We start from the raw sequence: 21,384 nt of genomic DNA, 5'->3' as shown, positions 1-21,384 counted from the left end.
CCTTCGGCAAGCATTTTTCACAAGGGCGGGTCTTCGCTGAAAAGGCGTGATGATTGGAGACGGCATCCGTGTCTTGTGCCCCGTGTAAGAGGAGTGTTTTAACGTCAACCCATTCGTGTCGACGCCCACCCGTATCGATACAGTATTGGTGGAAAGGCAGCCAAGTACTCGATGGCCGCAAGCTGGGCAAGGACACCACTATGCTGTTCTCCCTCTTTTGTGTGCGTAGCCGCACCGAGGAAACACACTCAGACCACAAAGTGTTCCGGGCTCCATTGGTCTCTTCAGGAGCCAGTCTCGTTCGCTTCGGGTTCCTGGTATCAAGAGCTTGTCAACTTGTGAGCACGGACGCCTGAGCTTGTGCCAACTTCGAAATGCTCGTGACCATGTTGAAGTAGACTGATAAGTCGTTGGCAGTCTTCGCAAGAGAACCATGCGCTTCAACTCTCGCTTAGCTTGGTGGATCTTCGGTCCTCCTCTCTAGCCCCACGTCGAATGAATCTCGATGATAGATGATCCCCTAACCTGTGCATATGTCTTTTGCTTGAATTTCGGTCCGACGTGATGAGATTCATCAGCGAGCTCGGGGAGTTGCCGTGCCCTGGCCAGATGCGCCAGTACATGGATTCCCCCCTCCCCCCTTGCTTGTCCGCCAACCATTGCAATCATCGACTGCTTCGCCGCGCCGTTGAGCCGTGGAATTCCCTCCTTCAACCTGAACCACCATGTTGGAGCAGACCGTGCAACTCGGCAGGCAGGCAGCTCGTTTACCCACTGCCTCGTTGGGACCACATGTGCAGTTGCCCACGGTGTGACCCCTCAATCTTTTGGTAAGACGTCGAACGATCTTTGCAGAATCCAACGAATGCATGTTATCACCCGAGAGCTTTGTGCTCCTTGGCTTATGGGGGCGAACATGTCGCCTGATGCGGGTGAGTGTCGACCAGGTCTCGGGCTCAGCTTGTACCGCGGTGGACTGTTCTCACAGCCATGCACCATGCGAGCTTCGAATGGAAACCACATAGCTCCCGCGGAGTAATTGATTCCATTTTTTCCGTTTGGACCTCGCCTAGGAGCAGTCCCATGGTCAGGTGGAGAGCTGTTGCTGGCCCCTAGACCAGATTGTGCAGGATGCTGAACCACCACTGCTTCTGAGGTGCTGTAGTCAAGCTCTCCCGCTTTTGTTTCGAGACCTGATGCAAAGTGCCCTTGATATTTGAGCCGAGTGATGTGCCATCATCGACAAACGTCAGGTTGAGACGGAGACGGCCTTGGCGACGACACATCTGTTTAGTGTGCGGTGCCTCCGTGTCCATGGCTCGGATCCTATGGTGCAGCTGAAGATGGATTGTCAGCCGAGATATTTGTACACAGCTTTCTGGCATGGGTTGAGAGGGACAAAAATCGTTTATTCGGTGTGTAGCGTTACCCCTTTCTATCTTGGTGCTGTTCTACCAGGCTTTTGAGCGACGACGCAGGGGAGTTGGCGCGCAGGGGTCATCCGCGGAAGCACAAGACGCACGAAATTGCTCTGGTGTCATACCATGAGGGTCGTTGAAGGGCTGATGGTTCAACAGATTGGTTCTGAGTGAAGGTCGAAACCTCATGTCTACAATCTCGATACGTCATGGAAATTGTGAAGTCGATTCGTGCAAGCATTGGCAACCACGGACAGCGACTCCAACAACCTTATCTGCTATCGACGGTCCCCACCGTCAATCAGTACCTAGGTAGGCTGGAGGACGGCCACCGCTTTCAGCATCCAGCCCGAAGAAAAAAAGTCAGATACGATGTGATGCTTGTCTTCCTGACGTATATCAACACGTACTCTCCCTGACATGCCCTCCTTCCTGTTGAGAAGCAGCCTCTGGCTGTCATTTGCTGTGGTGGTAGTGGCCGTCTACCTTGGATTTCAGGGCCCACTCCAGCAGGTCTTCACGTCTACCAGAGTCCAGACATTCTGCTATGCAAAGGGCGCCACGACGAAATTCTCAACTCAGGACACCGCCGCATGCTTTGTCGTCGAGGACGGCCGTTTCAGCCACGTGTTCACGCCTGGATCAGAACCTGTTGATGTCCTTCCTGGACACGCTATTCCTGGCCTCTGGGACGGTGTAAGAGACCTTCCTCGAATACTCTGTAAAGCAGTAACCAATTTTGTGGTAGCATGGCCATCTGGCTCAATACGGGGAGTTCCTCCACTCAGTTGACCTCTTTGGCGCAAACTCAATCGAAGATGCCAAAGACCGCATTGCGGCTTACATTCTGGCACACGATGGCGTGGGGTCCAGGGCAGACTGGATCAGGGGCGTTGGCTGGGATCAGATGAGTATGGGAGAAATGCCAACCGCAGTAGGTAGCTCTCCCTCCAAAGCACCTGTTTGTGACTGCTGACAATTTGCCTGTGGTAAGACCATGCTTGCCGACTTCGACGGGCTGTATATCATGCTTGACCGCGTGGATGTCCATTGCATTTGGGTCTCCCAAGCCGTCCTCGATCTATTGCCAGACGACCTAGCCGATGTCCCTGGCGGCGAGATCGTTCGAGAGCCGGGCATGGGTGTCTTTTGTGACAATGCCATGGAGGTCGTCATGAAGCTCTGGCCACGGCCAGATGCTGCTCGAAGGCAAGCATTCCTTAAATCTGCAATGGCAGCACTCCACCAAGTTGGACTCGTGGGCATGCACGATGCCGGCGTCTACACCAACGAGCTGGAGCTGTACAAGAGGATTTTCAGCGCGGAAGACTGGACTTTGCGCGTCTATGCCATGATCGAGTGCGAGGAGAGGAACACGTTCTGCCCCGAAAAGGTGTCTCCCTTCACCGATGCCGACGGGTTCCTAAGTATAAAGAGCGTCAAGCTCTTCGCTGGTACGTCTGATCTAGCTTGCCTCTTTCGTGACTAATCGAATCGGGTTGAATAAGGAATGCTTCCACCAGTGCTGACCTGTGACACCAGATGGGGCCCTGGGTTCCTGGGGAAGTGCCATGATCGAGCCCTATTCCGATCGCCCTGACACCGCAGGTTCTCTCCTCGTCAATGCATCTACGCTTACGTCCTTGACAAAGTCCTGGTCTTCAGAAGGCTATCAAGTTAACATCCATGCCATTGGTGGTTCGTATTTCGCATTTGTGTCCCTATATCGCAATGCGTGTTTTCAACCGTTTGAACCAACGCAAATCACATCATCACCACCCATGTCGTACACAAAGAAGGTTTATGGGGAGAATTCTATGGAATGCTGACATTACTTCCACACATTTTCAATTTTGGTGTCAGAGGTAAATTTACTGACAGGGTCTCAGATCTCGCCAACCGGCTCGCCCTTGACGCATTCGAAGCTGCGCTTGCCGACCTGTGCCCAGGGGAGACGGTATCAGCCTGTCAGGCAAAGCACCGTTTTCGAATAGAACAGTAAGATCAATCCCTTCGCTATATACTATTTCTCTCAAGCGTTCCCTGTGATGTCTCAACGCCCCGAACATCTAGGTCATCAACCATGAGCTGTTACTAATCATGCGGTTGTGAAGCGCCCAAATTATACACCCTGAAGACCAGACACGCATGCACTCTGTTGGAATCATACCATCCATACAGCCTACTCATGCAACTTCCGACATGGGCTATGCTGAGCTGAGATTGGGAACCAAGCGAACCGCCACCGAGGCCTACAGGATGCGCTCACTGCTCGATCTACAGCCTGTCCTAGGGAGTGACTTCCCCGTCGAGCCCCCCAGCCCCTTCCAGGGGGTCTACGCGGCTGTCACCAGGAGAAGCCCTCACACGGGTAAGGGCACAAACGGCAGCGCCGACAGCTGGTACCCCGAGGAGGCGCTGGCAGTCCGTGAGGCGCTGGTGGGCTTCACCGAGGGTCCTGCACATGGTGCATTCCTTGATGGGAAGGCTGGGGTGATCCAACCAGGCGCTTTCGCGGACTGGGTTGTCCTGGACGAGCCTTTGGAACAACTGAGTGTTGAGGACATTCGCCATGTTAAGGTAAAGGAGACATGGGTTGGTGGGCGTCGGGTCTACTCAAGGGATTAAGCTAAGGAGTTGACGCGCAGTATGAAAAGGGTTTTGCTTGCCCTTGATCGGTGATACTCCCACTGAAATTGCAGAGCTCCTAGAAAATCCTCAGAATGGCGAATGCGTTGCTTTGGATTCTGCTCCTGCTCCTGGAAAAGTCCATTGATACTTCTCTTATATCTTGGCAGCAAAAGCAGACACTCATCTGTATCTTAGATCTTCATCTCTCCCGGTAGGAGCCATGCCACACTATTCTCTGTTCATGCACGGAACAGTTGAACGCTCGGTCGAGACGCCCGTGCCGTTAAATTCGACAGAAAGCATTGTTGCTCGCCCTCAACAAGTCATCCCCTTATGCCCGCCACTTTACTGGCCATACCCCTCCCAACCCCCAACGTGAAGGCGTCTCATCTCACTTGTGTTTGTAGAGAGTGTGACCCAACTCCTTGACCCACGAACTGTCCCTCGAATTCTTGCCTTCGTCTTCAAAAGAAAACTTGATAGCCTGGAGCCGTTGTTTCGCCGCCTCCCTAGTGTTTCTGACTATATCGGCTGCCGGGATTGCATCATTGACCAAACCAACGCCAGTACCACTGCGATTTATCAATACCTGTGGGGAGCGGGCATATGGTATGTCTGAACTTACGCCCACGTAACCTGCCTGGAGGCGTCCCCGTCGCGCTCGGCCTCGCCCAACTTTGTCTTGTTCTCATCAAGAGACATGCCAGAGAGATGGTCCTTGTAGGACTGTGAAATGATAGCCCTGCCATCATAGAGCTTCGGCCAGAACGTTGTGCCTCTGAGGTCGTCATGGAATGTGGACCTATGAGATGAACGATGTTAACGAGCAGCCAAGAACCAGGTTTTGACGGTGACCTTACTTCACGGTTGAACCTCCTCCGTCTCGAGTCTCAAGAACTGCCCTCCTAGCATTCTCAGATGTGTTCGCCTCTTTGGCGGGGATAAACTGCGACCTGAGAGTAAGCACTTATGTCTCATTGTGGTACCCACCATTGGCCGGGACTGACCTTCGTGCCCATGACAACACCGTCTGCTCCTATTTTGAGATCAGTATCTTGCCTAACGCCTGTGCTGAATCACATAGTAAGCCAGCTTACCCAAAGCAATGGCAGCCACCACGGCACTCGGATCGGCGATTCCTCCCGCTGCCACCAACGCAATGTCCTTGCCCCTAAATTCGTCCTCGAGCATCACCCTTATCTCGGGCACAAGACTGATAATTCCGGCACCCGCAGCGAACTGATGCCCACCAGCATCGACCCCCTGAGCCACTATCACATCCGCCCCGTCCCGCGCCGCCTCCCTCGCGGCAGCGACCGTGCCGACCTGTACAAAGACCTTGATCCCGTGGTCATGGCAGGCCTCGATGATGCTGGGGTGTGCCCTCTCGGCGGTCTCCGGGTCGGGTGCGAATAGCCAGACAGCCTGGGGGAGGTATTTCTCCAGAATCGGGATCACAGTCTCGCGGAAGCGGGTGGCGGACGGGTCAAGGGTCAAGAAGCCCACGCCGAGGGGCGCCGGCGTGAGGGTCATCTCCGTCAGTCCCAGCACCGAGCGGGCCGCCTTGAGCTCGTTCTCGAGGGCCTCGAGCTGCTTGCTGCCAGGCTTGAAGTCCAGCCCGCCGGGCACCATGCCGAAGCCGCCGGCCGTGGACACACGTGCGGCCAGGGTGCCATTTGAGATCCCGAGCATAGGGGCTGAGATGATCACGGGGAGCTTGGTGTTCGGGAAGAACTCCTGTAGCTTTGACTTGGGCTGGGGCCGTTCCGGAGCCATGCTGCTGGTTGTCACTGGGCAGGTCGGTCGGCTGCGATGTGATGTGATGTGATGTGATGTGCGGGGGATTCCGAATCGGGTTCGTTGAGAAGGAGGACGTCAGTTGTGAGTCGGCGTGGCTACTTTTGGTGCTGAAACCCAGGAAGTATTTGAAGTTCTGATCCTTGGGAGCCCAAATTTCTGTAGCAATATGTCGCTAGGTGAAGACGGTTGATACGTTAACTGTGTGGTGAGTCGTTGGCTGTTGGTGTATGCAGTCTTGCGGCTGCCACGGGTCTTGGCGGGCCAATGAAGTCATACAAGCATGCATCGAACCCGTAGACTGTCGACTGCTTACCTAGGTATGTACACGCTTGGCAAACAAGCTGCATGTCTGACATGCGCCTCGAGGTTACAAGCGCGAAACTCTGACTTACAGTAGACTTTGGTACAGTAATTACTATGTTTGAACCATGCTAATGAATCCCGAGTTACTTAGGGCATCAAGACAGAGTAGCACACATGCCATCCATCTTTCTTTCAAAGGTAGATAGACGCTGTGTAGGAGCACTTGAACACTGGGTCATTACCATCCAAATACGACCAATTCCCCATGACTCCATTCCTGTTTACTAAGTGGCGGGGGTGGACTGGACCTCCTGTACAAGACTGGCATCTATCAAACCCCAAGACAATATGCGGATTTCATGGTAGCCTGCTACCTAGATATGCTGTGCAAAATCAACACCCATCCCCCCAAGACACCTTCATTTCGCTGCCAAATGCCTGAACCGTGTTCGATAAAGCATCTCTTCTGTGCGACCTACGACTCGTTCCTAATAACTATTCAGTCCCAGTTTTGCTGATCTCGTCTGGCCCACTCAGCTCGTGCTTGAGTAGGACTGATCTCGGAGGTCACCGACTGTCCCGGGATCCTGTAAGCGTCGAACTCGATCACATGGCGGTCATATGCAATCATGCCTCGAACATGACCACCACCTGGGAAATGCACTTTGTTTACCAGGCCGGCACGAGAGAGGGTGTCGATGTTGATATCTCGTTGCTCAAACGTGCACTCTGCACGCCAGAACAGCCTGGTCCCGTGTCCATCCTCATCTGCCTCGTAAGGCCTGTCCGTCTGCATGATCCCAACAAGCGGGCCGAAGTCAAACTTCAGCCAGAGCTTGGTACCGTCCAGAGTCGCGATAATTCCGAAGTCGTCCTCGTACTCTGGGAAATTGCCGCCCATGTAAGGACACTCAACCTTGTATCTTCCGTTGAGCAGACCGATAGGCCGCCGAGGGCTAGCTCGTAATCCAGCACCACGACCAGGGTCAGCCTCAGAGTAGGGACGGGGCGCTTCGCCATAGCTCCCACTCGCATCTCCGCCTACGTACCCCGGAGTCTGGGCAGTAATTGACTTGGGGAGGCGAGATTGCCGGGCCGGTGTCTTCGCGATTGCTTTCTTGCCAGCGAGTTTGACTGGTGTCGGTTTGACCCTCTCTGGCTTGGTGGCAGGTGACTTGTTAGACTTGGCTGTGGTTGTAGGGGCAGTGGCCGTCTTCGCAGTGGGTGCTGCTGATTTCGTAACCCTCGGCCGCTTGGTTGAAGGCTGAGCGGTCTCGATCTGGACAGCCCCAGTGTTGGAGACCTGGACAGTGACATTCACGTTGACTTTGGTGGAGACCTGGTCAGTCTTGCGCTTGGTGCCTCTGCCCTCGGACTCCTTAAGGACCTTCCTTGCCTCCCGCTCCCGCTTGTTCCATTCTCTCTTCAAGTCGGCCTCAATCTTTTTGATGTTAGCTGGCACAGTGAGGCCGTCTTTACCCATCACGGCGTCAAAGACTAGGATATACACAATCAGCGAAATTACCAAAGCACTGAAGGTTATCAATATGCAGGGGGAGAGGCCGCATCTGATTTCCCTTAGGTATCCGAGACGCCCCCTTTTTCTTTTTTGGGACCCGCTGAAGATGTCTGTTCCTTGTATAAGTTGCAAGAGACTTACGACGTTTGTGAGCTGTACCCTTAACCTTGCTGGGAGGCAAGCCATAATGAAGCAATTGAGCTTCGTACCAGTGAGCGGGCCGATTCTCAGTGTCTTTTCCAGTGAAATGAGCCTTGAGCTCCAGCACGGTCGCTCGACGGTGGCGGTTGAGATTACTTGTTTCACGGAAAAGTAAATCTCCTGCGTAGGAGAAGCCATCCCTCTCAACAGGAGGGACGAGAGCCATGATGTATGCCAGATATGGGTGGTCCTAGGTATGGGACACAAGACTGTGTGGTATTCTTCGGCTGCTGGTTGGGAGCTGCGTCGCAGGCGGTTTGGGCTCGCAGGAGCGGGGCTTCACGTTAACCACGGACACGGACTGGAGCACTGAGACAGACGGGCTCTGAATTGGGTGAACCCCAAGCTTGCACCGCTCTCGCTGGAGTTTAACTGGTTGGAACGGGCACACCCATGCATGTAAAATGCCTGTGAGGGAGCATTCTTTGCAGATCAGAAAAGAGACAATCAAAACCGGTTTGAACACATGGGAAATACATGCATGTACCATTGGGACTTTCAACTGCTATGGATAACCTCCAGCTGAATAGGGACGGTGAACCAGGCAAATAGCAACCAGGCAAATGGTAACCAAGCAATGTGGGCTCTGTAATGATGTGTTCCGATCCCTGAAGACCTGACGGCCTGCCTGTTACAATGCTTGTGGCTGGTGAACGTCACAAGTTGGGGACTGAAACACATGAAATATGCCACCACCTCTCAGCCTATCTGGGCAATGCTGCAAAAGACTACAGCAAGAGCGCGGGATAGCTGCTGTCTCATCAGATGCCGACAAGCCTCTCAACGTATGGTGGCTTTGTGCTGGTAGTGTGCAGTAGGGACAAGCCATTGTGGACTCGGGCGGCCTAGCAGGGCCTGCCTACCTAGGTACCTAGGTACCCAATACTGTACTGCCCAGGCACTTGGGTACCTAGGTAGCTGTTCCAGGGCTGGCACAAAGATGAAGACCCCTGGTGAGTGAGTACTTACTTAAGTACCCAGGTACCTAGGTACCTGGGTAGTGAAAGAGCCGGAGGCTTCTTATCGGCGATAAGCCTCACGTCCGGAGCCTTTCATTTCGCAACACCTGCCAGCCATTTTCACCTTCCCATCATATCAGGCTCCTCATCTTGCTGTCTTTTTTCCCGCTGCTGCTGCCAAGGGCCTGCAAACCCGACCCCGATTAGTTCCTTTTGGGAGGTAAGTCATACTTCCACTGTTACCGCCCATCCCTGCCTTTGTGCCGGCCACCTCCAGAGAGCACCGACGAGTGGCGCAAGCTGGGCCGGTCGCTACCTGGCTGAGGACAACCCCGCAACAAAGATGCCGACATTACTGACCTTTTGCGCGAGAGGCTCTTGCTGACCTGTCGACAGTTTCTTCCCTTTCTTTCTTCTTACGATTGCACTCGCCCGTACTAACGACAGGATACAACCATGGACGAGGTCAAGACAGAGGAACCGGTCCAGGAGACTCGCCCTGCCGAGGAAGAGGGCAATGAAGAGGTGGGCTATCACAAGATATGGTGATTCTGGCATCTCAAAAAAAAAACAATCTGACAAGAGTTGGCACTTTAGGAGGAGATCTCTGCAATGAAGCGTCGGGTTGCAGAGATGGAAGAGGAGGCCGCCAAGCTCCGCGAGATGCAGGCCAGCCTGGACAACCAGGCCGAGAACGCTCAGGAGAGCAAGACCGACGTCGACAGCCGCAGCATCTTTGTTGGCAATGTCGACTACTCCGCCTCTCCCGAGGAGATTCAGGCGCACTTCCAGAGCTGCGGGTCCATCAACCGTGTCACGATCCTGCTGGACAAGTTCACCGGCCAACCCAAGGGGTGAGTTTGCGGCAGACGCGCGCCCTGCACCGCCGTATCCTCTCCTAGGATCTCACTACAGCGTGCCCTACTGACCACATGGCTGCAGGTATGCCTACGTCGAATTCACCGAGCCAAGCCTGGTCGCCCAGGCCTTGGTCCTTAACGAGAGTGTCTTCAAGGGCCGCAACATCAAGGTCGTACCGAAGCGAACCAACGTACCGGGCATGAGTAGGGGTCGTGGCGGTCGAGGGGGTTTCCGAGGTGGCCGTGGAGGCCCAGGATTCTATGGCGGTCGAGGAGGGTTTGTCCCACGAGGTGGCTATCGCGGTGGTTATCGTGGAGGCTTCCGTGGTGCACCCCGAGGTTTTGCACCCTACTAAATGACTCTCCAACCTTGTAGTAAGGTTATCAAAATCATGGCACACTTGAGGTGGCACGAGGATTCGTTAGGCGTGTGATGGAGTCACCGGCTCGCACGGCTTCGCCTACTAGAAGCGATGGTGACAGTTGCTTTCACCTATGGCGTATTGGTTTAAAGGGGGGGAAAGGACAGGTTTCTCCCATCGAATTATTCTAATTGACAAATGGGACCCAAGATACTCAAGAATAGCAATACAGGGGAAACCCTTTGGGCATCGCAATTGCAACAGATGCCACAGGATGCCAGCTGTGATCGAGGTTGTGCAGGGGTTTCACACTCTGACTAGGATCTGCAGAAGTTGTCTCCTTGTGAAGGCGGTTCGAAATGCTGGTCAAGACCGACCCTGCCTCTTCTGACATTCCTCGGTGTTCTATGTAAGGTTTCCCAGACCGGTGCACAAGAGGCGGCGGTAATTCTCCAAGGAATTCAGTCAGACAGCGGTGGAGGGAGGCTACTCCGAGTCGATGGCCCCGCGGCAGTCCGGATCTATAGGCACATATCAACGTCATAGGCAGCTCCGCCAATGCGGCCCAGTACAGCTTGATGTGGACGACACACCGGATGCCCAAGAGAGTAAGCCTCAGTAACGAGGGCTGGCTCGGCAGGCGAGACGGGCGAGAGGGAGAGAAATCATGCAAGCGGACTCGGAGCTGTGAGGTTTGGAATGGGTTATCAGCAAGCCTCCAACGCGAGCACTGCCACGTCGAGGTTGCGCAGGCGTGCTGTTGGGTGAAGCAGCAAGGCGCATGTAGATCTCACATGATCTCTGGTGTGGTGGTGGGTGCTTCTTCTGTATATGGGTTAAGGAGCAGTGGCAGAGTCCATAAGATGCTGTCCTCGGAGCTCGCTGCTGGGGTGCATGTTTGGCCGGAATGTCTGGCCAACGGAGTCGCATGAAGCTTGGGATGGCGATGAAGCGTGTTTGGGGCCACAGCGTACACAGTAGCCACGGCTGGTGCAGGGCAAACCTGCCTCTGCCTTGGCACCCCTCCCGAGGTCGTCGTTCCCGCCTCCCCTACCCCCCCTGGCAGCCAGGCCCAGTGCGAGTTCCAGGCTGCCAGGCTGCCTGCCTGCTGCCCCTCGCCAGCCAGCAAGTGCCCAATGCTCCTAGCTTGCTCGGTTGCTCACCTCATCATCCGTTCACAGCTGGTGGTGCAGGCACAGTACATCTCGCCGGGGGGAGGGGGGCAGGTGGGCGGGCTGGAACATACCCACTCCTCCTTCACAACTGCCACCTCCAACCACCCCCCGTCCGACATTTTTGACGCCTTCCATCCAACAGCGACTCGCCCTCGCTGCCCGCACGTTGCTGCACCCATCCGCATCGAAACCCGCCGCCAACAAAGTTGCAGCTGCCCGCTCCAAAACCTCGCCCCTTCACCGGCACCACTGTCCTCCCAGTATTTGACACGCCTGACCTGGTCGCGGGATTGGTTCGAGCATTCTGGCAGAGCGGGGGCCCGAGAGAGCACAGCCTCAACCCGCCTGCGTCGCCGCCCTTGAACCATACCAAATCGTCATTGTCAGCAATCTAGCGCCCGTCCATCCTACAATCCTCGCCTGGCTACTCCTTTTCCAACAGCTGGACTCCTGAGCCATTTCTTTTTGGGCCCGTTCAGTTGCTTGGATCCCTCCATCGCCTTTGTTCTTTTGATTTTCGAGAGGAGGTCGCCGACAACAGCAGGACAACCTGCTGCCACCGCAAAGATGAGTCGCCGAAACGACTCCGGCCTTCCTGCGTACGTTTCATCATACCCCCCCGTCCACGCGAATATCCCGCCTCACGGCCCCAGGCTGCACACGACCGTGTGTGGTGGGTGATGAGGTGCCGTCCACAAGACCATTCGCTGACGAGCATCACATTCTACAGCAACCAGCCCAATCTCCGAGTGACGAGTAAGGTGTCATTTCGTCACACGCAGCGCCCTGGATACTGACTTGGTCGTAGTTATCGCCGCTGACGGGCTTTACAAACGCGATGTATTTCGTATGCCTCACCCTGCAGTCCTAACACCATGCCAGGTTGGACCTCAACTGACCCTTCTACAGGCTTTCCCGACCCGTTCGCCGTCGCCACCATCAGTGGTGAACAGACGCAGACAACCGCCGTTTCCAAGAGGACGCTCTGCCCCTACTGGAACGAGAGCTTCGACTTGTGTGCAACCCCAACCTACGGCCTCGGCCACGGTGCCTGCTAGCTAACCCCCCGTACAGTAAAGTAAACGAGGACAGCATCTTGGCGGTGCAAGTCTTTGATCAAAAGAAGTTCAAGAAGAAGGACCAAGGCTTCCTGGGCGTTATCAACATTCGCATCGGCGATGTGATAGAGCTTGCTCCTGATGCCGATGGTAATTCGCCCCTTCAAGCTCCCAACCTATCGGTTCTCATGCTGACAATCATGCGCGCCGCAACAGACCAGATGCTTACCAGAGACCTGAAGAAATCCACCGATAATCTCGTCGTCCATGGAAAATTGATAATAAACTTATCTACCAACCTGTCTAGCCCGCCAAGAGGGCAGGCGGCTAGCAACCGCCCCCCAATGGGTAGCCCTCACCCTGCCGGTGCAGGTTCACTCAACCCCGATCGCTCGTCCGAACGACCGACCTCAGCCATGGGCACACCAAGCGGCAGCACCAACGGGAACCCAGCAAATCTCCCCCACCGACCTGCCAGCATGACCGCACCGTCTGCGTCGCAGCCAGCCTCGAACGGCGGCGCTCAGCAGCGAGGAAATAGCACGTTGAGTCCCTTCGAGGATGCACAAGGCCGTCTGCCACCCGGCTGGGAGCGCCGGGAGGATAACCTGGGTCGTACTTACTACGTTGATCATAACACGCGGACAACGAGTTGGAACAGGCCTAGCGCCAGCGGCGCGGTCAATTCAGCGAGGCAGGAGGAGTCTACACAAGTTGAGCGACAGAGGCATCAGAACCGTACTCTGCCTGAAGATAGGACTGGCTCTAGCTCCCCTACGCTGCAGGCCCAGCAGGCGGCGCAGAATGCGAATGCGCAGACAATGATGCACACGGGGGCTACGAGCCCCGGGACCGGCGAGCTCCCACCCGGGTGGGAGCAACGGTTCACGCCCGAGGGACGGCCTTACTTTGTCGACCACAACACCAGGACTACGACGTGGGTGGATCCTCGGAGGCAGCAATACATCAGGATGTATGGGGGTCAAAACAATGCCAGTGGCACTATCCAGCAGCAACCCGTGTCTCAACTCGGGCCGCTTCCGAGCGGTTGGGAAATGCGGCTTACAAACACTGCTCGAGTTTATTTCGTCGACCACAACACCAAAACCACAACTTGGGACGACCCACGGTTGCCGTCCTCATTGGATCAGAATGTACCGCAGTACAAGCGTGACTTCCGGCGCAAGCTCATCTACTTCCGGTCCCAACCGGCCATGCGCATCCTCTCCGGGCAATGCCACATCAAAATTCGCCGATCACATATTTTCGAGGATTCCTTCGCGGAGATTTCGCGCCAGTCTGCTACTGACCTCAAGAAGCGCTTGATGATAAAGTTCGACGGCGAGGACGGTCTCGACTATGGCGGTCTGTCTCGAGAATTCTTCTTCCTACTCTCTCACGAGATGTTCAATCCCTTCTACTGCCTCTTTGAGTACTCGGCACACGACAACTACACACTTCAGATCAACCCCCACTCAGGCATCAATCCTGAGCATCTTAATTACTTCAAGTTCATCGGCCGCGTGGTAGGCCTGGCCATCTTCCACAGGCGTTTCCTCGATGCATTCTTCATCGGCGCTTTGTACAAGATGATTCTCGGCAAGTCCGTGGTACTGGCAGACATGGAGGGCGTGGATGCGGACTTCCACAGATCGCTTCAGTGGATGCTGGACAACGATATTTCGGGTGGCATTTTGGAGCAAACGTTTTCCACAGAGGATGAGCGTTTCGGTGTGATTACTGTCGAGGATCTCATCCCAGGCGGCCGCGACATTGACGTCACCAACGACAACAAGAAGGAGTATGTCGATCTGATGGTCAAGTGGCGCATTGAGAAACGCATCGCGGAGCAATTCCAGGCCTTCAGGGAGGGCTTCCATGAGCTCATTCCTCAGGACCTCATCAACGTGTTCGATGAGCGTGAGCTCGAGCTACTCATCGGAGGTATCGCCGAGATCGACGTGGATGACTGGAAGAAGCACACCGACTACCGTGGTTACACAGAAAGCGACGAGGTGATCCAGTTCTTCTGGCAGACGGTTCGCAGCTGGGATGGAGAGCAGAAGAGTCGACTCCTGCAGTTCACAACTGGAACATCACGGATCCCAGTCAATGGATTCAAGGATCTGCAAGGAAGCGATGGGCCACGCAGATTTACCATTGAGAAGGCGGGTGAGGTCAACAACCTGCCAAAGGCCCACACATGGTACGTACACATTTTCGATTTTATCTCTACCAGTCTACTGTTCTCCTACTTACCAAGCCGCAGTTTCAACCGGTTGGACTTGCCACCATACAAGTCTCTTGAGCAGCTGCAGCAGAAACTCACCATTGCGGTCGAAGAGACCATGGGTTTCGGACAAGAATAAACATATGAGTGCCGCACTTGAATTGAGAGGAGAAGGTGTCTGAGGCGGTTCCAAGACGATTCCAAGGCGGTTGAAATGCGGACAGCAAATGATGGCCCTTCTGGAGTGTGTCCCTGATTAAAGGGAAGTGGAGCGTGTGAGAGGACGCTACAATTACTACCGGAGGCGTTCAGGCGTCAATGGACCGAGGCAGAGCATGTTTTATTTGTAGTAGGGAGACATTGGCAATCATCCACGCAGTACTTTGGAGAGAACAAGGATGGTGTTTTTTTATCACACATTTTTAGTCGGGACTGGACATCAGTCTCCACAAAGTCTGTCGTTTATAGCAAAGCTGTTTCGAGGGACAAACTGGGCGGATCCAAGGGCAGGCATTCTTAAGCTTCAGGAATTATAAACGCTGTACTTCCACTCAGGAGTCTCCAGCGGCGTCATTCTGATTGTCTCGGGTTTCCGGAACTCGAAACCCCAAGGCGAGTCAACATGTTACCATGCGGGAATCCGTGTTTTTTCGGTACTGGATCCTGCTCAAAATCCTATGCCCACTGCCGCCTCTTGCAGGCTGGTAGGGGTCATCACTGGTCTATTTTGGGACCCAGTAAGGAATTCTATTCCTGCCCGCTCGCGCGTTGTTGTACCTGAGGGTTCCAGAAGGTACGACTTTCTCGCATGGCCGGCTGATAAGTCCCAATCAGGGAGATATCCGTAAAGGCTTGCTCCTCTTTGCGCTTTCAGTTGTCATCTAGAAAATTAAAGTTTGAGTGCCTTCGGGCGGGACTTCTTCTTGGGACGGCTGTCGTTCTGAGGTGGCTTAGTCGACCGGATCCGAAGACATGCGCTCCCAGTCTGGCTGAGTGTCTGATACGGTTCAAAGGAAACAGTACTTCCAGGATGACATTGTCTGAGAAGTTGATGACCACTGCACGGCAGATATCATGTTGCTTATCAATTTCTATTTTGGTGGTCACTCCTGTGTCTTCCCCTACCACACTCACACGGTTGTGTACAGAACTCACATGGCAGACAAATGAAACAATGTAGCCATAACATATGTCAGCTGTATGTTCTTTGTTTATCGCGTCATCCTCGACCCAGATAGGTCGTCTCTGCTGGATGCCACCACAGCCGTGGCTGGGAAAGATTTCAGCTCGACAACACCTTCCCCCCCCCCCCCCAAAAAAAAAAACCCTTGCTCTCATTCGCTTGGCCTGCCTGATAGCAACCACTACGACCAAGCTTTGCCCACCGCCAATACCAACTTAGACCCCAGGCATGTGACCTACTTCCGGTACCACATCCTCGTGATCTTGGTCTCCCTCATCTTCCTCTGCAGCTGGAAGATGCCGTACATGAGGGCCTCGGAGGTGGGAGGGCAGCCGGGGACGTAGACGTCGACCGGGACGACGCGGTCGCAGCCGCGGACGACGCTGTAGCTGTAGTGGTAGTAGCCGCCGCCGTTGGCGCACGAGCCCATGGAGATGACCCAGCGGGGCTCGGGCATCTGGTCGTAGACCTGGCGCAGGGCGGGGGCCATCTTGTTGGTCAGGGTGCCGGCCACGATCATGACGTCGGACTGGCGCGGGGAGGCACGAAAGATGATGCCCATGCGGTCCTGGTCGTACCGCGGGGTCGAGAGGTGCATCATCTCCACGGCGCAGCACGCGAGCCCAAAGGTCATGGGCCAGAAGGATGACTGCCGGCCCCAGTTGACAATCTGGTCGAGGGTCGTGCTGTCGGGGCTCCTGTTAGTCTCGCTCACATCTGCGTCTGGCATGACGGGCTTCTCGTCGGGCATTCTGAGGCGGCTCTGAGACGTACAGGGCGTATTGGACCACGCCTTTGGGGGCTTGCTGGCTTGGCAGCGGGACTTCCTTCCGCTGGGGCTTAAGCAGCGATGATGAGGCACCGTGGGGCTGGACCTGTGCGGCGTTGTTCTTTGTCGAGGAGGAGATGGAGGCGGCGGCGACGCGGTAGGGGGTGAGGAATTGTGTCGGCTTGGCTGGAGGCGCAGGATTCCAGTTAGCTTTCGTGATACATGTCCACGGGACTGCATGTGCCACTCGAGATGGGTATCATGGGCGGGCTGGTGCCGGCTTGGAGGCTGCTCTGCCGGAATGTTGCTGCTGGCCTTACGCACCTCTCAGAGCCATTGAGGCCGACGTCCGTAATGCTCCCGACATTTTGGGTCTGAATGTGAGATGCCCGGTCGAGTCTTGGGCGGGGATGGGGGCAAGGAGTGGAGAGGGAAGGCGGTCGTTGCAGTCGAGGGCAAGGGACGCTGCTGGGAGACAAGTCTCGGTCTGGGGAAGAGCGTTGTGAATTGAGGTGCGCTAGAAATCGCCGCTTGATCACCAACCTGGCGGCCCTGATTGGCCCGGGCTGGCCTGGTGGGTCCCCAGAGCCGCGGTCTTGAAATGCTGCCGCCCCAGACTCGTGCACGTCACCAGAGTTTGTTCCTAGGCCAACACTGCCAACAGCCGTCTCAAGACGGTGGCTTGAAATGAGACTATTGTTCACTACAGGACTGCGGCACTGCGGCACTGCGGCACTGTGTTTGACTCCTTTTCTGGGCATCCAAGAGGGACAGGCCGTCATAATAACCCTGCCCGCTTTGTTCCAGATACGAGCACAGCTTGAACCTCCTTCAAAAGGCACACAGAACAAAACAAAACCGACAAGGCTGAGGATGTAGCTGAGCCCGTCAATGACGCTTTCGTATGATAATTCAAAGCAGAGGACTTTCCATCTACAACTTGAAGTTCCCGCTGGTGACAGCCTTGGCAGCCTGTGGCTTCTTGCCTTCCATGTCTATGACTTCGCCCTTCTTGTTGATGACCTTGACACCGCCCTTCTTTAGTTCCGCCATCGTGTCCTTCTTCTCCTGCGCCTTCTTGCTGATCTTGGTCGTCTCCCCGCCGGCCTTCCTGATCCTCTCCTTCTCCCGCCTGCGCCTGCGGACCTTGTCCTCCCGGCTCATCTCCTGTCTCGCGACCGGCAGCCCGCTCTTGGCCACCACCTCGCCCTTCTCCGCTGTGTCCTTGCCCGGGTTGTACACCTCCTGCGGGGCGATCATGCTCTCGCCTCCGCTGACACCCTGCGCGGTCGTCGGCTGTGCGTCCTCCATCGCAATCGTCGCGACATCCGCCACGACTTGCAGCGAAGGCGCCGCCGGCTTGGGCTTGTAATGCCAGCTGCTGAGGGAGTCGAGCTTTGCCGAGATGTCCTTCCACATCGTCTCGATCTCCTTCTCCTCTCTCCGCAGCTTCTCGTCCTTGGCATTGACGTATGAGTCTGGGTTGGTGGCCTTGACGTGGTCTTCCTCGTAGATCTCAGCAAGGCTCTGCTTCGCCTTGGCGTCGTCGAGTTCAACAAGCCCGCGCCGCACGTCGGCAGGAACGTCCGCATCCGGTCTCCGCTTTGGTACCCCGTCGAACTCGCCCGCGATAATACGCCGCTTGATGAGGTCCTCCAGCTCCTCGCTGACCTCTTCCGTAATGACGGGGATGGGCTTGCCTGCGTGCTCAAAGTCCAGGTCTTCCTCCAGCAACGAGTTCATCGGCCGTGCAGATGCTGATGCTTCACCAGAGAGCGTCCATGCGCGCTTGGCCACAAGCTCAGCCTCCATCTTGCGAATCTCTTCGGATAACTTGGCCTGTCGACGTTCATGTGCCGACCGGCGAGACTTTGGGTCGCCAGCGGAGGCGTCCGATAAAGCATCCTCCTCGTCCGAGTTGTCCGAGACGTCGTCAAACAGATCTCGCCGAACGTTATCCATGGCCCGCTCCACATCCCGTCCATCCGGCGTCCCCTGTCTCGTCGGCCTGGGTTTTCTCGGCTTCTCTCCCTTCTTTGCTTTTCTGGGCGGGGGTGCAAAAAAGTCTTGGTAGTAGATGTCGTTCGCTGTGAGATCGAGGCCCATGTCTCCCTGAACCCCGTCTGCCAGGTCGCCCTCATCATCACTTGCACCTTCCGGGGCGTTCAGGTCCATGTCGCCAAAAGTTGGGCCATCATCGTCTTCATCTTCCTCGCCTCCCGCGTCCACTTCTTCCTCGTCCTCCGAGCCTTCCTGTCCCTTATTGTTCTTCGAAGCCTGGCCCTTTGGTGCAGCGAAGGGATCTCCATGCCAGTCAATCTCGTCATCATCGTCTGCTTGGTCCGTGAATGGATCGGCCTTGGCGTCTTGGTCCTCGAAATATTGCGACTGCTTGTTGAAGTCATCTATTGAGAAGAACCCGTCGTTGAGTCCATGTGGATCCTCGACGTATACGTTGTCGGGCTGTTCGTCAAAGTCGTCTTCGTCGTCTTCGTGCAGTCCCTCATCCTCGATATCCTCAATGTCTTCGCCGTCGTCCTCATCGCTTTCTGACGCTTCACTTCGACCTTGTTGCGACTCGGCGTCTTCCCACTTGTCCTCCCCGTCCTCGTCTGAGCCGCTGGCGGACGCGTCCTCTTCGGACGAGGCGAGCTCAGATGCACTCTCGTCGGTCGAAGTCGCTGACGCATCACCGTTCAGTTTGCTGGACTCTGCTTCGTCTGTCTGGATCTGCCCGTTCTCCTTCAGGTCTTGCAGGACGTTCTCGGAGAGGCTGAGGGCGCTGTTGATGATCCTCCTGGCCTGTTGCCACACCTGACCGGTCTCGAAGCCGTCCACATGGACCTTTCGTATCTTCAGTATGTCGCTACTGGGCCTGGCCTCTCGCTTTCTCTTCCTGTCGCGCAGCCGGGCGGCCTGCTGCTCGTCGCTGACCTGTCCGGCGAAGGCGTCAAGCGCCTGCTTAGCCCAGTGCAAAGATGCTGTAGGTATCGAGGCCGGAGGCTGGAGGAAGGCGTGGCGATTCTCGGCCTTGAGGGAATCGAGGAAGGCCAGCATGGAGGCTGCCTCGAGAGGGGCGGTGGTGGTCGCAGCCATGGCGTTGCTGGTTGGGGCGGGGTGTGTGAGCGTGTGCGATGTGGATGTTAGTGACGACGACGTGCTTCCTTCTCCGGCCATCTTCGGAGTTCGCAATGCTCGACAGGCGGTCCGTGGCGTCACGATCGGTCTCACGGGCCGGCCTTGGGCGAGTTGATCGTTAATTGCGTCTTCGGCAGTGCTGCAGCGGTTTGGCAAGGGAAGCAGTGTTGCAGAAAAAATTTGGCCGTCAAAATCGAAAGGCGACTTGATTGGTTGAGCGGTATGTGGGGCCCTGCCCAGTGCAGCCTAGCACCCCCACGTACACGTACTATAGCGAGAAGGTACCTGGGTACTTGAGCAGGTACAGTGTGCGTAGTCTGCACTGGCCTGATTTGCAGGTAGAAAGCACATATAGAGTAGACTATTCAGGTACCTAGGTGCCTTACCTAGTCCTAGGAGTAAACTACATGCAGAGCACACACGCATATGCAGAACCTCTCTCGGGCTCTCAGAGCTTCGAACGAGCCCCTGGAGTAACAGGAATTAGAGACCTGGTGTTTAGGAGCTGTCGACTGCATTGGCATTGCATTTGCATCCGTCCATCCACAAAGCAGCCTGCCCGCGATTCAATTTCCGTAATCGACCCAACACCGTATGATCGGTGAGGCATATTCTTGATCTCCTCTGCGAGTGGCGCAGGATTACTGCGTACTTTTCAAGGGATAGTATTGAATAATCGCTCCTCAATTTGAGCCAAGCCCAAGGGCTGGGGTGGCTGCCTCTCCCCTTCTATCTACCTACCTAGGTATACTCCGTACTGTGCGCCGCATCTGCACCGCATGGAGCATTCTGAACTATTAATCGGCATCTCCTCGGGCGACACTGATGGCCGTTGGGTGTTTTGGAAGACGTCCATTGTTGATTCCAAATACCTAGGTAGTCAAATGATATTCTCGGATGCCACCACTCACGCCAAAAGACAATGTCAATGCCCAGTTGTGACGCGGGGCGGCTGTACTGACTCTTGTTACCCACCATTGGAATCTGTCAGTGACGTGCATTATGTAGCAATGACCACCAGCCATCCCGAGTCGGAAGGACGTCACGCGAGCTGCCGTTGGATTTCATGTCATGGTTGAGGTCCCTTACTTTTGGCGGCTTGTCCTTTGATTCCTACCTCTACCTAGGTACACCATATGACTTCACGGCGAAGAATACACAGTATGAGGCACGCCGCATGAAGTTTGCAACCGTACCACGCGTCAATGCGCATCAGCCAGTCGCCTGCTGAGCAATGGCGATGCCCAGTCTGGGCTGTGTTTCTGCACCACCTTGCCTGGCGAATGCGTGGTGCCCACGAGGAGCCGACACACTCTGTCCGCCCAACGGGGCAGGGCATGATTGGGCCCCTTACGATGACTTGGGAGGGGCAATTCTTGAGGTCCCGATGGCCGTCTCTGAGCCGGTGATAAACAGTGCGGTTCGGCGATCGTGCACGGCAGCCGGTCTGACCAGGGGGGTAGAACCGACGTGCGGACTTGGAAAATCACGCCCGGTAATGCGAGGCAATGACAATCACCACCTTATCAGCCACGGAGACTCCCAAGCGGGCCGACGGACAGTCGGTGCCGGGTGAGTCCACTGTATACGGTACGAACGTCGGAGGTCCAGAAGACGACGTTTTGGGCAGACGTCACTCTCCTGTGTGAAAGAGGCGGAGTTGCCCCAAACGGCAGGTTATGGACGTATTCTTGCAGCAGACCAAAGCGAGCATGCAACTTGTGATGCAGCGGCAGCGGGGCCGATCTAGCAGCTATTGGCCGGCTAGTTCTGGCCGG

The 21,384-nt window shown here is 55.6% G+C and overlaps 7 protein-coding genes across 7 annotated transcripts; 3 read left to right on the top strand and 4 right to left on the bottom strand.

Moving 5' to 3' along the window:
* Positions 1-1,838: 1,838 nt before the first annotated feature.
* On the top strand, positions 1,839-4,046 carry KVR01_001104 (uncharacterized protein; the record flags this gene model as incomplete). Its single annotated transcript, XM_044785466.1, has 6 exons — positions 1,839-2,114; positions 2,167-2,352; positions 2,413-2,872; positions 2,961-3,116; positions 3,308-3,416; positions 3,533-4,046. 6 exons carry the CDS (start codon positions 1,839-1,841, stop codon positions 4,044-4,046), a joined length of 1,701 nt encoding a protein of 566 aa, XP_044649059.1.
* Positions 4,047-4,440: 394 nt separating this feature from the next.
* Positions 4,441-5,825, bottom strand: KVR01_001429 (uncharacterized protein; the record flags this gene model as incomplete). Its single annotated transcript, XM_044791754.1, has 5 exons — positions 4,441-4,621; positions 4,675-4,851; positions 4,910-4,995; positions 5,057-5,085; positions 5,147-5,825. 5 exons carry the CDS (start codon positions 5,823-5,825, stop codon positions 4,441-4,443), a joined length of 1,152 nt encoding a protein of 383 aa, XP_044649384.1.
* Positions 5,826-6,466: 641 nt separating this feature from the next.
* On the bottom strand, positions 6,467-8,259 carry KVR01_001324 (uncharacterized protein). The gene is made up of 2 exons (XM_044787724.1): positions 7,813-8,259; positions 6,467-7,649 (listed from the first exon to the last, which is right to left on the bottom strand). Exons 1-2 carry the CDS (start codon positions 8,036-8,038, stop codon positions 6,652-6,654), a joined length of 1,224 nt encoding a protein of 407 aa, XP_044649279.1. The 5' UTR covers positions 8,039-8,259; the 3' UTR covers positions 6,467-6,651.
* A 684-nt stretch (positions 8,260-8,943) lies between these two features.
* On the top strand, positions 8,944-10,965 carry KVR01_001291 (uncharacterized protein). Its single transcript, XM_044786315.1, has 4 exons — positions 8,944-9,051; positions 9,228-9,356; positions 9,429-9,685; positions 9,774-10,965. Exons 2-4 carry the CDS (start codon positions 9,288-9,290, stop codon positions 10,045-10,047), a joined length of 600 nt encoding a protein of 199 aa, XP_044649246.1. The 5' UTR covers positions 8,944-9,051; positions 9,228-9,287; the 3' UTR covers positions 10,048-10,965.
* A 22-nt stretch (positions 10,966-10,987) lies between these two features.
* On the top strand, positions 10,988-15,065 carry KVR01_001539 (NEDD4 family E3 ubiquitin-protein ligase). Its single transcript, XM_044793579.1, has 7 exons — positions 10,988-11,827; positions 11,959-11,984; positions 12,037-12,075; positions 12,138-12,243; positions 12,303-12,436; positions 12,503-14,492; positions 14,556-15,065. The coding sequence occupies exons 1-7, from the start codon at positions 11,796-11,798 to the stop codon at positions 14,653-14,655; spliced, it is 2,427 nt and encodes an 808-aa protein (XP_044649494.1). The 5' UTR covers positions 10,988-11,795; the 3' UTR covers positions 14,656-15,065.
* Positions 15,066-15,519: 454 nt separating this feature from the next.
* On the bottom strand, positions 15,520-17,060 carry KVR01_001348 (uncharacterized protein). The gene is made up of 3 exons (XM_044788216.1): positions 16,793-17,060; positions 16,474-16,654; positions 15,520-16,385 (listed from the first exon to the last, which is right to left on the bottom strand). The coding sequence occupies exons 1-3, from the start codon at positions 16,833-16,835 to the stop codon at positions 15,935-15,937; spliced, it is 675 nt and encodes a 224-aa protein (XP_044649303.1). The 5' UTR covers positions 16,836-17,060; the 3' UTR covers positions 15,520-15,934.
* Positions 17,061-17,139: 79 nt separating this feature from the next.
* On the bottom strand, positions 17,140-19,846 carry KVR01_001108 (rRNA-processing protein MPP10). Its single transcript, XM_044784018.1, has one exon. It carries the CDS (start codon positions 19,643-19,645, stop codon positions 17,402-17,404), a length of 2,244 nt encoding a protein of 747 aa, XP_044649063.1. The 5' UTR covers positions 19,646-19,846; the 3' UTR covers positions 17,140-17,401.
* Between the last annotated feature and the right edge of the window lie 1,538 nt (positions 19,847-21,384).

The sequence above is a fragment of the Diaporthe batatas genome (assembly GCF_019321695.1).
Source record: "Diaporthe batatas strain CRI 302-4 chromosome Unknown Contig00002, whole genome shotgun sequence".
Classification (NCBI taxonomy): Eukaryota; Fungi; Ascomycota; class Sordariomycetes; order Diaporthales; family Diaporthaceae; genus Diaporthe; species Diaporthe batatas.
Note: the sequence above shows the minus strand (reverse complement) of the source record. Positions and strands in the feature narration are given on the sequence as shown.